Genomic DNA, 14,533 nt, shown 5'->3' on the forward strand with positions numbered 1-14,533 from the left:
GCCTTCCTGCTCCTATGATGCTGCTTGGCCTGCTGTGTTCATCCAGCTCTACACCTTGTTTACTCTAAATCTACACCAGTTTCACAGCACTTGGTTCATAGCCTTGAATGCTATGACACTTGAAGTGTTCATCCAAGTACATTTGAAAGTTTGGGAGGTTACCCACCTCAATGACCTTCCCAGGTAACATATTCCAGATTCCCACCACCTTCCAGGTGAAACGTTTTTTCTTCAAATTCCCTTTAAGCCTCCTGCCTTTCACCTTGAAATTAAAACCCCTTGTTATTGACCCTTTGACTAAGGTAAACAGCTGCATTCTATCCACCCTGTCCATGCCCCTCATAATCTTATACATTTCTATCAGGTCCATTCTCAGCCTTCTCTGCTCTAAAGAAAACAACCTGAGCTTATCTAGCCTCCCTTCATGGCTAAAATACCCCATCCCAGGCAACATCCTGACGAATCTCCTCTGTACCCCCTCCAGTGCATTCAAATCCTTCCTTCAGTGTGATGACTAAAGTTTTGTACAGGTCTAACATAACCTCCCTGTTCTGATAAGCTATGCTGTGATTGATAAAGGCAAATGTCTCTTAACTACTCTATTAACATTATAAACTACCTTCACGGATGTGCAGACAAGCATCCCAAGATCCCTTTGCTCCTCTGAGCTTTCCAGTGTATTGCCAGTCATTAGCACTCTCTTGTCTTGTTACTTCTTCTAAACTTTCATCACCTCATACTTTTCAGTGGTATATTTTATCTGCCACTGATCTGCCCATCTGACTATTCTGTCAATGTCCTCCAGTAACCTGAGATCGATTTTCTCACTGGAAACCATCCCACCAATCTTGTATCATCACAAACTTACTTATCATTCCACCACATTTTCTTCTATATTGTTTGTATGTATCGTGAACAATAACCATCCCAGAATTGATACCCTTGTCTTTTTTTTAAACAACTCTTAAGAACAAGCTGGAGCAGTGTACTGTCACTCTAATCCACTGTGGCACATAACATAAAAATACTCTTTCCAATTACCAGCATGGCCAAATAAATACCCTATCCATATTAGGTTTTAAATAAAAAGATCCAGCAACCAGACTTTTTTTAATAAATGCAATTATTTGTTTATTATCCAAACAAAAAAGTTAAATTAACATGCAATATCTGTTTAATACACAGTCAATAATATGTAAGTATAAATATTTATCCCTCTAAATTATCCAAAACACACACACACTTTAGGGAAGGAGAGAAAATATTTTTCTGTTTGCGTAGATTTATTTAACTTTACTTCTTCTTGTCATTTGCAATTGTTCTGTTTAATTACATTTTTATTTGATTTTTTTTCGCTTGCCAGTCCTTTTAGCAGATTTGGAAAGGGCTACTAGTGACCTGTTCAGTAAATGCAGATTTTGCAGAACATCAACAACTCCTGAATTTTTCCATTAAACAGTGTAAGTAAATAAGATTAGACAGTTTATCTGTAAACACATTTTTAGTCACAGAATAGCCAATCTTTTTATTGTATGATATCAGAAATCAAACTAGATTTAAACTACAACAAAATGACTGTGTTTGACGATTTATACGGGGTGTTGTAATGCTTTCTGATGTCAGCCTTGGCTCCCTGTAAGGGTAACATTCTCACCTCTAATTTGGGAAGTTGTGTTCAAAACCCACACCATCCAGCTTTGGGCATACAGTTTCAGCCAGCATTGTGGTATTGAGGGGGTGCAGTTCAGTTGACTTGGACAACTTGTTTGTGATGCAGAGTAATGACAACAACATAGGTTTAATTCCTGCACTAACTAAGGTTGCCATGAATGATTCTTAACGTCTCCCCTTGGTTTAAGTGTGGTGACCCTTCGGTTAAACCACCATCAGTCGTCCCCCTCTAATGAAAACGGCAATCCTGTGGTCTGGTAAGACTACAGCGACTTCACCTTTTTTTTAAATTGAGGGGAATGCTGCTGTGTTTTTGGATGAGACATTAAAATCAAAGCTGTATCCAGGAGCACTGTAAGATTACATTGTGCTAAAGTGAAGAAGAGTAGAGCACTCTAAGGCCAAAACCATCCGATATCAATAAACCCAGGTCACCAGGAGCTGATTGACTGTGATTCTGTACGACTTTACTGCTCCCAAAATTGCGTGTTATATCAATGCACATCATTGCTGCGGTGACATTTAGCAGACCTGAGCTGACGAAGCGCCTGTTTGTTGTTGTCGGAACCGGAAGTGAAGCCAGTCACCAAGATGGCGGCGCTGGGCATCGACGTGGAGGATGAGAGTATCCTGGCGTCAATTTTCAGGGATTGTTTCCCGGAGAACTGGAGGGAGAATGCGGATTTCACGCTGTACCTGTCAGAGCTGAGCTCGTACGGTGTGGACAAGCTGAACCGGGAGCCCGAGAGGCTGGCGGAGGAGAGGGCCCAGATCCTGCAGCAGACCCAGCAACTGGCCTTCTCCAACTATAAGACCTTCATCAAAACGGCCGAGTGCACCAAGGAGATCTACCGCGACTTCGGCCTGGTGGAGAAGCATGTCTCCAGCCTCCTGGACAAGCTGCCCGGCCTGAGCGAGAAATGCAGGCAGTTCATCCGAGAGACGGAGGAGACCGGCGCCAGCAGGAGGATGAACAGCCTGACCCTCAACCGCCACACTGAGATCCTGGAGATCCTGGAGATCCCTCAGCTCATGGATACCTGTGTCAGGAACGGCTACTACGAGGAGGCTCTCGAGCTGACCGCTTACGTGAAGAGGCTGGAGAAGAAACACTCGTCCATACCCGTGATACAGGTATAAAAAACAGAAAGGGCCGCAGAAAATCAAACAAAAACAGACATTGCTGGAGAAACATAAGCAGGTCTGGCCGCATCTGTGTAGAGAAAGCAGTGTTAACGTTTCAGGTCCAGTAAGCCTTCTTCAGAACTGGAATTCAGAACAGAAATTGCTAGAGGAACTCAGCAGGTCTGGTAGCATCTGTGGGAAGAAATCAGAATTAATATTTTGACTCTGATATGACTCCCCTTCAGGACTTCTGAAGGAGAGTCAAAACGTTTTATTTCCCTCTCCACAGTTGCTGCCAGACCTGCTGAGTTTCTCCAGAACTTTCTGGTTGCATTTTCTGATTCCCACTGTGGAGATTACATTGCTTTATTCCTGTGATACAGGTGTTACAGTCCTAGTGAATGTCTTTAGAGACAAAAAAATTGCAGATGCTGGAATCCAAGATAGACAAACAGAAGGCTGGAAGAACACAACAGGCCAGGCAGCATCTGGAGGAAAGGAGCTGTCAGCATTTCGGGTATTGTCCTCTGGACTGTATGGTGCCCAGGCAGAAGATGAAGTGTTGTTCCCCCTACCCCCACATCCAACCCTGAAGAAGGGCAATACCCGAAACGTTGACTGCTCCTTTCCTCCACATGCTGCTTGGCCTGCTGTGTTCTTTCAGCCTCTCTTTGTCTACCTTTATGAATGTCTTTCTTCAGTATCAGCCACAAGCTAGAATTGGTTTCAAAGTGTTCTGAATGTTGTATATTTCTTCATACTATAACATAAGGTCTTTTTCCCAGGGTAGGGGAGTGCAAAACTGGAGGGCATAGGTTTAAGATGAGAGGGGAAAGATTTAAAAGGGACATAAGGGGCAACATTTTCATACAGAGGGTGATGTGTGTACTGAATGAGCTTCCAGAGGAAGTGGTGGAGGCTGACACAATTACAACATTTAAGTGGCGTCTGGATGGGTAGATGAATAGGAGGGGTTTAGAGGGATATGGGCCAAATTCTGGCAAATGGGACTAGATCAGTTTAGGATATCTGGTCAGTATGGGGGAGTTGGACCAAAGGGTCTGTTTCCATGCTGTATAACTCTATGACTCAAAAAGTAGGCACACAAGAGAAAATATTGTACTGCAGATATTGGAAATCTGAACCAAAAGCACAAAATGCCAAAAATAGTTATTTAAAAATAGGATGTGGTCTAGTATTTCTTGCCATCCTCAGTTGGTTGTGGTGAGCTGGTTTCTTGAACTGCTGCAGACCATTTATATGCATAGAGATGATGAGGAGGAAGTTCTAGGATTTTGAAGGAACAGTGACATAGTTGCACATGTTACGGGTTTGGAAAGTTCTGTTTAAGGAACCTTGGTGAATTTCTGCAGTGTATTTTGTAGGTGACTAGTACTGCTGCTGTTGTGTGTCAGTAATAGAGGGTGTAAAGGTTTTGAGGATGTGTTGTCATTGTATTTATATAATTAGTTCAGTTTTAGTCAATGGTAACCCCCTAAGATGTTAGTATTATAGGATTCAGAGATCGTAATGGCATCGAATGTCAAGAACAATGGTTGGATTCTGTCTCTTTGGAGATAGTCATTGCCTCACGCTTGTGTGGCAAATGTTAGTTGCCACTTGTCAACCCAAGCCTGGATATTGTCCAGGTTTTGATATATGTAGACATGGATTGTGTCAGTATCTGAAAATTACAGCTACTCGCTCAACTCGGTCATCCTCCTCACATTTCACCCTCCCACCCAGCTTTGTGTCGTCTGCAAACGTAGAGATATTACATTTAATTCCCTCGTTAAATCGTTAATAGCTATTTTGAATAGCTGGGGTCCAAGCACTGATACCTGTGATATCCCACTGGTCACTGTATGCCACTCAGAAAATGACCCAGTTATTTCTACTGTTTTGTTTCTTGTCTGTCAGCTAGTTCTCTATCCATGTCCGTACACTACCCTCAATCCCATGCACTTTAACTTTACGTGCTAAGTCTTAAGCGAGTCCTTATGAAGGAGGAAAGGGCATTGATGAAGTAGCTGCAGTGTTAGAGCCAAGGATACTACTCTGAGGAACTTCCACAGATATGTCCTGGAGCTGAGATAGATAGATGTACATAACCATATTCCTTTGTGTTAACTCCAACCAGCAGAGAGTTTTCCTTTGATTTACATTGACTGTAATTATGCTAGGTTTCCTTGATGTCTCTCTTGGTCAAATGTGGCTTTGATGTGAATATTGATGACAAGGCCATCATTTATTGCTCACTCCTTATTGCCCTTGTGGTAATAATGGAAATAACTGGGTTGTTGTGAGTAGCTGTAATTTTAAGTTCTTTTTAATGCAATAAAAGTGCTATCTAAAAGATATATTCATTACTCCACTCAATTTGTGCATTTTGGTTTATCTTCTCATCTTTGGTTATGGGGAAATGCAAATAAACATATAGTTCTTTCTAATTTAAATCTGTGAAACTTTTTAATGTATTGGCTATCATTTTTCTCATGCAGGGAATAGTGAATGAAGTGCGTTCTTCAGCTCAGTTGATGTTAAACCAGCTTATCCAACAGCTACGTACCAATATCCAACTTCCAGCGTGTTTACGGGTCATAGGGTACTTGAGAAGAATGGATGTATTCACTGAAGCGGAATTAAGAATAAAGTTTCTTCAAGCTCGAGATGCCTGGTTGAAATCTATGCTTGGCTCCATAATGGACAGTGATCCTTATTTTCACATAACTAAAACAATTGAAGCTTGCCGCGTCCATCTGTTTGATATTATCACTCAGTATCGTGCTATTTTCTCAGATGAAGATCCTTTATTGCTTTCCAGTGACCACACTGTGAATGAAAGTGCTATTTTCCATGGCTGGGTGGTGCAAAAGGTTTCTGAATTTCTGCAGACTCTGGAATCTGATCTCCAGAAAGGTGTGGGTGGCCGCTTGGATTCGTTGCTGGGCCAATGTATGTATTTTGGGCTTTCTTTCAGTCGTGTGGGAGCAGATTTTCGAGGACAGCTTGCTCCTATGTTTCAAAAAGTTGCTATGAATACTTTTGAGAAAGCAATTCAGGATGCTGTGGAGAAGTTTCAGGAAGACATGAATCTGTACACGTTAACCTCTGCACCACCAATATTAGGCAGCACAATCCCTGTTCCTCTACCAACTAATCAGCCAGGCACTCTGCAACCTCCAATGGTACTTCTGGACTTCCCTCCACTGGCATGTTTTCTAAATAACAATTTGGCAGCCTTTAATGATCTTCGCCTCTGTTGTCCCATAGCACTGGCTCAGGAAGTAACCGTGTGCTTGGAAGATGCACTTGTGAAGGTATTTTAGCTGTTATTACCACATTAAAAGCTTTAATGAAGAAATTTTAGAAATACACACAGCTGTCTTCTTACAGTTTGAATTCATTAGAAGTACTAAATTCACATTTCCTTCATTATTATACTTGTTTCGCTGTAATCTTACCACACCTTGCCAACATTTACCATTTTCCTGGACATATGTTATAAAAGGGGGAAAAAGATGAGGTTAAATTTGTACAATTTCCACAAAAATATGCAGATAATCACATAGTTTGAACTTGAGAGTACTGTTTTCCCATATTTAATTTAGTTTTTGCTTATATAGCAATGCAGATGATACATGGTATTCTAAGAATGGAAATCGCATATCCTTCAAAGGGTTATTATTGCCACAAGAAAAGACTTTGAAGTTGTTGTATCTGCTATATAGTGTTGACATCTTGTCTATCAACGACATTGCTCCTAAAATTTGTCACATCCTAAAAAGCCTCACAAAGAGGGAGGAAACGGGCAAGTATAGGTCAGTTGATTTGACAGCTGTTGAGTAAAAGACTGGAGTCTGTTGTTAAGGCTTTTTATTGTTAAGAAAGTCTTAACAGTGCATTTAGGTCATAATATGATCTGATAGAGTCATATGGTTTCACGAAAGGAATATTTTTGACAAAGTTAAGGATGTAACTAGCAGTATAAAGGGGAACCAGTAGATGTAGTATATTTGGATTTTCAAGAAACATTTGATAAGGTACTGCCCAAAACATTAAGATGAAAGATGACGACCAATGGAGTAGAGGGTAATACACTACAGGGGGTTCTGCTATAACGTGATAGTAGCGTTCCAGCACAACATCGCGTCATAAAAAATCATGCTATAGAAATAACGGGGCCAATGGAAAGGTGGGATTAGGGGCAGACCACCAAAAAATATCACTCAATCACTCAAAATTCTTCCTTACCACTCTTTTGTAAGTTTTGGCGCCATGCCTGTCACTTGTGTGAGCCTTGACACTTACAATCAAATAAAATCTATTCACCTGAAACGCAGTCTGCATCACAGCCTAGCCCATTGCTGATCTCATGTGACCTGACATTCCATCGGCACGGACTTCTGGATAGATTTTCACATAAGTGAAGCAGAGGAATCTGACCTTTCTTTCCTGTGTAGCCCATTGACATTGAATTTAATTGTAGGATTAAAATGTGTTATAAACCTGAGTAAATTGTATTCAAAATAGTGCTGGAAAAGAGCAGGTTGTAACACAGGGAACTTATGGTATAAATGATTTACGTGAGCAAGTTCAAAAGTTCTTTCATATTAAAGATGTAAAATCTAGGCAAAAATACTACACACAGGTGCATGTTTTAACAGCACCTATATTATTTTAAACTATACTTCCGTTTTTTAAATTTGTGTTCAGCAAAAACTCGTCAAAATAAGATTTCACATATATTCCTAATAAGACAATTGTTCTCTGTGATATTATATTTGAGGTTTATGACAATTACCTTTTTGAAATGAGCTCATTATGACTTACTTTGAACATTTACATCATCTGCAAGGATCAAAAAGAAATTTTCCTTTGACAAAGCCCGCAATGTTGACACGTACTTGAAGGAATCACGTTACAGCCAATACACATTTGCGTTTTAGAAATAGCCAATTTGCATTGCCGGAACACATGTTGTAGCAGAATTACCCTGTAATTTGGATGAAGGATTAGTTCAAAGAAGGAAGCTGGAACTAGATGATTTTGGAATATGAAGTAAAATTTCAAAATTTGATCATTCTAAACTTGGAATATAGCTGATGGTGCAAATGATACCAATTGACTGTTCGGACTATCAGAACGTGCAAACAAGTTGCAGATGGATTTTAATACACAGAAATGTGAGTTGATGCAATTTTGGCAGAAGCAATATAGACTGAAAGTGTAGTCCTAAAAGAGTGTTGGGACAGAGAATACTAAAGTAGGACTTATTGAAAAAGCAGTGAGTAAAGCAAATGGGATATTAGGCTTCAGAAATTGAGGCATTGAGTACAAAGCTAGAAGTTATTTTTAAAAAACCTGTTAAAACCATGGTTAGAACACAGCTTATGTATTGCATCCAGTTCCAGTCACTGTGCTTCAAGAAGGCTATGAAGATCTTTAAGAAAGTTCATTGATTTATTGTCACATGTACCAAAATACAGTGAAAAGCTTTGTTTACAAGCAGTACAGGCAGATCATAGCAAGCAAGGATGTACAGATCAAAAGACTTAGAGGCATACAGGTTACATTGCACAGGGTTTGTGCTAGGCGAGATCAACGTTAAGAAAAACAACATTATTTGAGGCTAGAGAATCTGTTCATCAGTCTAATAACGGCTGGGGAGAAACTGTTCCTGAGTCTGCTTGTGCATGGTTCAGGCTTCTGTATCTTCTGCCTGACGGAAGTGGTTGTAGGAGATCATTACCAGGGTGTGATGGATCTTTGTTGGCAGCCTTCCTGCAGCTCCATCCGTGGAGTCCACAGATGGAAGGTGGGCTGCCGTGATGGTCTGGGCTGTGAACACCACCTTCTGTAGTTTCTTACGGTCCTGGGCAGAGCAGTTGCCATACCAGGCCATTATGCACCTGGACAGTATGCTTTCAATGGTGCATCCTTAGAAGTTGGTGAGGGTCCTTATGGACATGCTAAAATTTCTGAACCACTTGAGGAGGAAGAGGTGTTCCAAGGAGATTTACCAAAATGATTTGAGTGATGAGGGATTTTAGCTAAAAGGTTATGTCAGACATACTGGGTTCTCTTTCCTTGGGAGCTAACGAGATTGAGGGAGAGAGTTGAAAGAGGTGTGCAAGATTTTGACAGCTTTAGATAAGGTAGACAGAGAAAAGTGTTGCCATTAGCTGAATGAGCAAGGTCTAGGGGACATTCCTTTAAGCTTTTGGGCAAAATATGCAAGTGGATCTCAAATTCAGAATCACTTAATGCATTTTTAACTTAACAGGCAGACTACAGTCAATTATAAACTCTAAATTACACACAAAATAACAGTTATGATTAAGGCAGCTCCTACAAATTGGTATAGCAGTCATACGACATAAAGATTATCAATCTGACCCTGTTGTCCTCATGAAGAATTTCAGCCATTCTCCTTTGGAGCTAATCTGATCCCCAGCTGACACAGCACACAACCAGCCATGACCACAGTCTTCACCGAAACTGGCACATCTACTTAAGTTCCTTAATTCAGTTTGGATGGCATAGACCCACCAATGTTACCTTCAAGTAACAGAAACAGCCACAGAACCTATGCATTTTGTTATTCTCAACTTCTGTATCTAGCCCCTGCCACCTTCAGTTTGTCTGTACTGCCCTATTGGACTAATTAGCTTCAACTGAGCTTGGATTGATTGGTGTCCTTTTGATCAGGTTCAGTCTCGGAAGTTTTGGTTTCTAGCTGTAGTTTCAGTTTTTGTTTCTTGAGAAACTGAGTCAGTTTCTTTGCTCTCTGGTTTCTTATCCGGTTGGAGTCCATTTCAAGATAAGTTACAAACTTTGACCACAGATTTTATCACAGTTGTGAATGATTTAGAACTTACTCACTATGAAGGTATTGGAAGCTGAGCTAGTGACTGACTGATTTTTATGGGCAGTAATGGGAATAAATTTATAGAGGGTAAGGGAATGGAACTAATGGCAGTGCTCTACCGAGCCAGCGTGAAAGTGATGGACTGAAAGACCTCCTCCTATCTCAAAATAATTCTGTGCTCAGTGGCGTACTAGTGGAATGACCAGTGCCTAAGGAATGAATGCCATAAGATCATCAAAAGTGATCAATATTAGATTTTTCAGAATAGTTAGTCAAAAATGGTTTTTGAGAATAGTTGTGCAAAAAATCACACTGTGGTAAGAGAAAGAAGGAATTGAATTACTAGACTTGTTCAGTAGTTCTCCAAAATGAGTTATGAGTGATAACAGTGACAGATCTGGAGAAGTCTACACCTCTAACTTTCTTTGCAGAAATGTTCAATGCTGAGCAAATTTTCAGAAAATGTATGTTTTTCTAATTGAGATTTTCTTTGTAGGTTACAAAATTAATTCTCAGTTTTCATCGAGCAGAGGAAACTGCCTTCAGTGTGAAAGAACGGGAGCTGTTTGTCCAGTTCTGCATTACGTTTACTGAAGACTTAGTGCCTTATCTGAACCGATGCTTGCAGGTTCTTTTTCCACCTGCACAAGTAGCGCAGATTTTAGGTATGTACTCAGCTACTGCTCATGCTGCAGTCACCACTTACTTAGTGTAAACGTATTATTTTTTATTGATGTTGAATAAACTCAGTTGAACCACAGCCCACTCCTGACTCAAAAATTTATGTTTTTTTTTAATGTTTCACAGGTATTCCTCCTACTCACCTTCATAAATATGGCTCCATTGGGTGCATTAACACAAGTGTTATTCTAGAAATGCTTGATTTTCTCCTACCTAAAAAGGAAATTATAATTCCACCAAACAGTTCCATTCAACTCTTGCCAGTGGAACATACCTTAGACAGCTCTGGATTAGATACACGAAGTGAACAATATCCACCAACATTGCTTTCATCTGTGTCAAATGAAACAACGGAGGAAATGAAACCAGACCCATTAAATATGGATGGCCAGGCAACAGAAGGTGACTCACAGCAAGCTGGACTGTAGCATGTTTTTAATTTAGCAAATGTGGTTATGTGTACATGGGCTTCCTATCACTTATTCCAAACAGTGGACTGAACTGCATAAATGATTGATTTCTTTTCCCTAAGGTTAATATTGAAAAATTAGATTCTTTGGATTTAGTTCATCCTAAAATGGAGAATATATTGTAATAAAAAAAAAACTTGACACAGTCAACCAAGGTAAGTTCTACTTTTTGTTAGTGCAGTTCCTTTATTTAAACTTGTTAATATTTCATGTTTTATTAACTTAATATAGTTTTCCCAAAGCGGATAGTATAAATGAGAATTGAGGAAAGAACAAATGGTTGTCTCTTAACAATGATACTGTTTTCAATATTGACACACCACACTCTTGTTCTATTTTATTAGCTTGATGACGTTCTTAAATTGTTGGCAAATCCATGTTAATATTTACTGCTGAGGGCAACCACGGACTGAATTGGTCGCTAAAAAGTTTGTTACAACACCTGATTATTCCAAGTTTAATCCAGGAATTAGAAAATCACTTGGAAATAAACAGGTCTGACAAACAGCAAATTAAGTTTTATTTAATGTCTCCTAAATATGGGATCATCATAAATCCTGCCTGTTTAAGGGACTAGGATGCTGTTGAATGTTTTGATAACTTTTGAAAGATAATGTGTTCACAGACTTTAGTTGTGTGATGCTATCACTCTATTAACATGGAAGGCTATTCTGAAATAGTTTTGTAAACCTAAAAGGGTTGTGGAGTTTATGAAATTGAGGTATGCTAATTTTGTAAATAATCATTGTAAATTTGCAGGATATGTGAAACTTGATAAATTATATTAATCAATGTAAACATCCTTTGTGAATTGTAAATAGCAAATCTAAGGTGCAGTGTTCTAAAATTATTCCTGGGCTTCTAAGAATTTTTTCATAAGGTGTCAGTGGGTAAGATTAAATGAACGTTTAGGTCCTGTCCTTAGCAATAGCGAACTTTTGTCTGATTTGTAATTTACCTTGGTATAAATATTGTACAAAATGTGGCTATTTTACTTCCTATTATATCAATTAAAGACTAGTTGACTTACGAGCAGCATGCAAGTATATGCTTTTTAACGCATGTGGATTGGGAAAACCAGATGAATTTATAAATAGCCAATGTTGTTATTAATACTTGTTAATTCATGTAACTTGTCAAAAATCACGTAAAAAGGTAAATATTTTTGTACCATGTTAAAGGCTGTGTTAATTTTGAACACCCAGTTGCATGTAAGCTCATAACTGAGTGAGTATTGCTCATGTCTCTGAGCCAGAAGATTCCAGTTTAGGTCCCAGTCAAGACTAAGGAAACCCTGATGGCCAAGAAAGTTGCATTCAGAATATGAACAACAGGTTGTTTATAAATTTGTACATTTTTCCTATATTTGCCAATACATGGTAAAAGCAAGAGAGATTCCTGGTTAAACATGATGGAAAAAATTGGAATTTACCACCACAGGACTTTTAGACCTATGAGTTCAGGTACATAATTCTTTGAAGTTTACATCACACATAAGGTGTTTAGCATGCTTGCTTTCGTTGCTCAGACCTTTGAGTATAAGAGTTAGGATGTTATGTTGAGGTTGTACAGGTTGTTGAGGAGGTCTCTTCTGGAGTACTGTGTCCAGTTTTGGCCTCCCTGTTATAGGAAGGATATCATGAAGCTGGAGAGGGTTCAGGAGAGATTTACCAAGATGTTGCTGGGAATGGAGGGTTTGAGTTACAAAGAAAGGCTGGAACTTTTCTTACTGGAATGTAGGAGGTTGAGGGGTGATCTGGCAGAGGTTTATAAAATCATAAGGAAAATACACCTGCCATTCACCTTAGGTTGAGGTTTTCAAGACTAGGGGGCATATCTTTAAGGGGAGAGGAGAAAGATTTTTTTAAAAATGAGGCAATTTTGTTTTAGTGGTTCATGTGTGGGATGAACTTCCAGAGGTAGTAGTGGATGCGGATACAGTTACGCTGTTTAAAAGACATGTAAATAAGTACATGAATAAGAAATGTTTGGCGAGATAGCTGTCAAGTGTAGGCGGGTGACTATAATGTGCTTATAAAAGTGTACATGTCTGTAGCAACTGATTCCTTGGCGTTAGTTGGATGGAGGGGTCAGTGTGCATCAAATTAGTGCCAACAAAATATGTCTGTCTGGCTCAGCTTCAGGAATAACCTCTTTGCTCTCCCTGAGGTAGAGATTGAGTTACTGTGGGTTGGATCTGCTTTTCTGTAGCAGATTTGAGATAAAATAGTTGAATCACCAGCATTGACATTTATCCTGACTGTTTCCTGTTAAATAGCCAATCATCTATCCATGCTAATGCAATACCGCTGTTCCCCAATACCAGTGTATTGTCTTGTGTGGCACCTTATCAGATTCCTTTTTGGAAATCCAAATACACTGCCCTTCATACTCTCTCTTTCTTATTTTAGATAAGATGGTTTAGTGAAGTGTAAAATATGAATTCATGTACCAAAGAACACTATTTCTTTAGAATTGAGCCATACAAATCAAGGTGGCTTTTGGTTTGTATTCAAGTATTATGAGAAATCCCAAACGTAGGCAGTGGAATTATTTTGGAATTTCTTTCCTAATTACTATTGCTACCTATCAAGTGTGGTGAGGATAGTATTAAGTTCGGCAGTAATGCCGACCAGTATTATGGCCTGTCACAGTATTCAGAGCAGAATACTGACAGGCTCCTAGCACCTAGACTGGGTCTGCAGCAGATGGTGAAGAAACCAACTACAGGAAAGAATCTGCTTGACCTCATCCTTATCAATTTATCTATCACAGATGCATCTATCCATGACAGAACTTGTAGAAATGACCTCTGCACAGTTAGTCCAGAAAAAGTCTCATCTTCACATTGAAGATATGGCACTGCCACTATGCTTAATGGGGCAGATTTCAAACAGATGTAGTGTTCAAAACTAGGAATGCATGAGATGCTATGGGCTAGCAGCAGAAATAGAAACGTGTTTAACCACAATCTGTAAACTTATGTCCCCTCTCTTGGGCTTAGGGGGGGAATCAACTCTAGTTTGCTGAAAATGAGTTATATTTTCTTACTGAACTGGTATGATGCGGAATGCAGTGCCCAAAAAGGTGGTGAGAGTGGATTCACTATCAACTTTCAAAAGGGAACTGACTTAGCAATATTTCAGGGCCATGGAGGAGCAGAGGAGATTAGTAGAACTAATTGGATAACTCAGAATCAGCATACGCCCAATGGACCCTAATGACAGGTTTCTATGATTCTATGCAATCATACAATTGCAAAAGTGAGGCTGCTGAATCTGTGGTAGAATGAGTTACTCCTTTTGAAAATGAGGCTTCAATTTCCTACCCACATCAAAAATGTTGGTCTTGGTCTATCAGCATTTCTCATTGTTTGAAAGACAAATATGGATTTTAGCGTATTTTGCAAGTTAGTAATAGAAGAGAAATCAACTATCAAATTGTAAACAAAAGTAAACACAATGAAGCAAGGGAGGAAAAAACCCACATATGATGTTCACCTGCACATCTGCTAATGTGGTATACTGTATCCATTGTTCCTGATGTGGCCTCCTCTACATCGGGGAAACCAAGCGGTGGCTTGGGGACTGCTTTGTGGAACGATACACTCGGTTCGTGACAAACGACTGCACCTCCCAGTCGCGAACCATTTCAACTCCCCCTCCCACTCCTTGGGCAACATGTCCATCCTGGACCTCCTGCAGTGCCACAACGA

At 39.6% G+C, this 14,533-nt stretch overlaps 1 protein-coding gene across 2 annotated transcripts; it reads left to right on the top strand.

The window, feature by feature from the left end:
- Positions 1-2,213: 2,213 nt before the first annotated feature.
- Positions 2,214-11,847, top strand: cog8 (component of oligomeric golgi complex 8). Of its 2 annotated transcripts, XM_020523434.2 has the most exons (4): positions 2,215-2,805; positions 5,298-6,116; positions 10,164-10,332; positions 10,475-11,847. In XM_020523434.2, the coding sequence occupies exons 1-4, from the start codon at positions 2,263-2,265 to the stop codon at positions 10,774-10,776; spliced, it is 1,833 nt and encodes a 610-aa protein (XP_020379023.1). In that variant the 5' UTR covers positions 2,215-2,262; the 3' UTR covers positions 10,777-11,847. The 2 variants fall into 2 exon arrangements, with proteins under 2 accessions (XP_048461600.1, XP_020379023.1); XM_048605643.1 differs by lacking the exon at positions 10,475-11,847 and having other exon boundaries at positions 2,214-2,805; positions 10,198-10,328.
- The last annotated feature ends 2,686 nt before the right edge of the window (positions 11,848-14,533 follow it).

This window comes from Rhincodon typus, chromosome 15, assembly GCF_021869965.1.
Source record: "Rhincodon typus isolate 14 chromosome 15, sRhiTyp1.1, whole genome shotgun sequence".
NCBI classification, from domain to species: domain Eukaryota; kingdom Metazoa; phylum Chordata; class Chondrichthyes; order Orectolobiformes; family Rhincodontidae; genus Rhincodon; species Rhincodon typus.

Coding starts and splice junctions, on each gene's coding strand:
- cog8 (XM_020523434.2), top strand. CDS start 2,263: ATGGCGGCGCTGGGCATCGACGTGGAGGATGAGAGTATCCTGGCGTCA. Junction 2,806..5,297: donor CGTCCATACCCGTGATACAG/GTATAAAAAACA, acceptor TTTCTCATGCAG/GGAATAGTGAATGAAGTGCG. Junction 10,333..10,474: donor ACAAGTAGCGCAGATTTTAG/GTATGTACTCAG, acceptor AATGTTTCACAG/GTATTCCTCCTACTCACCTT.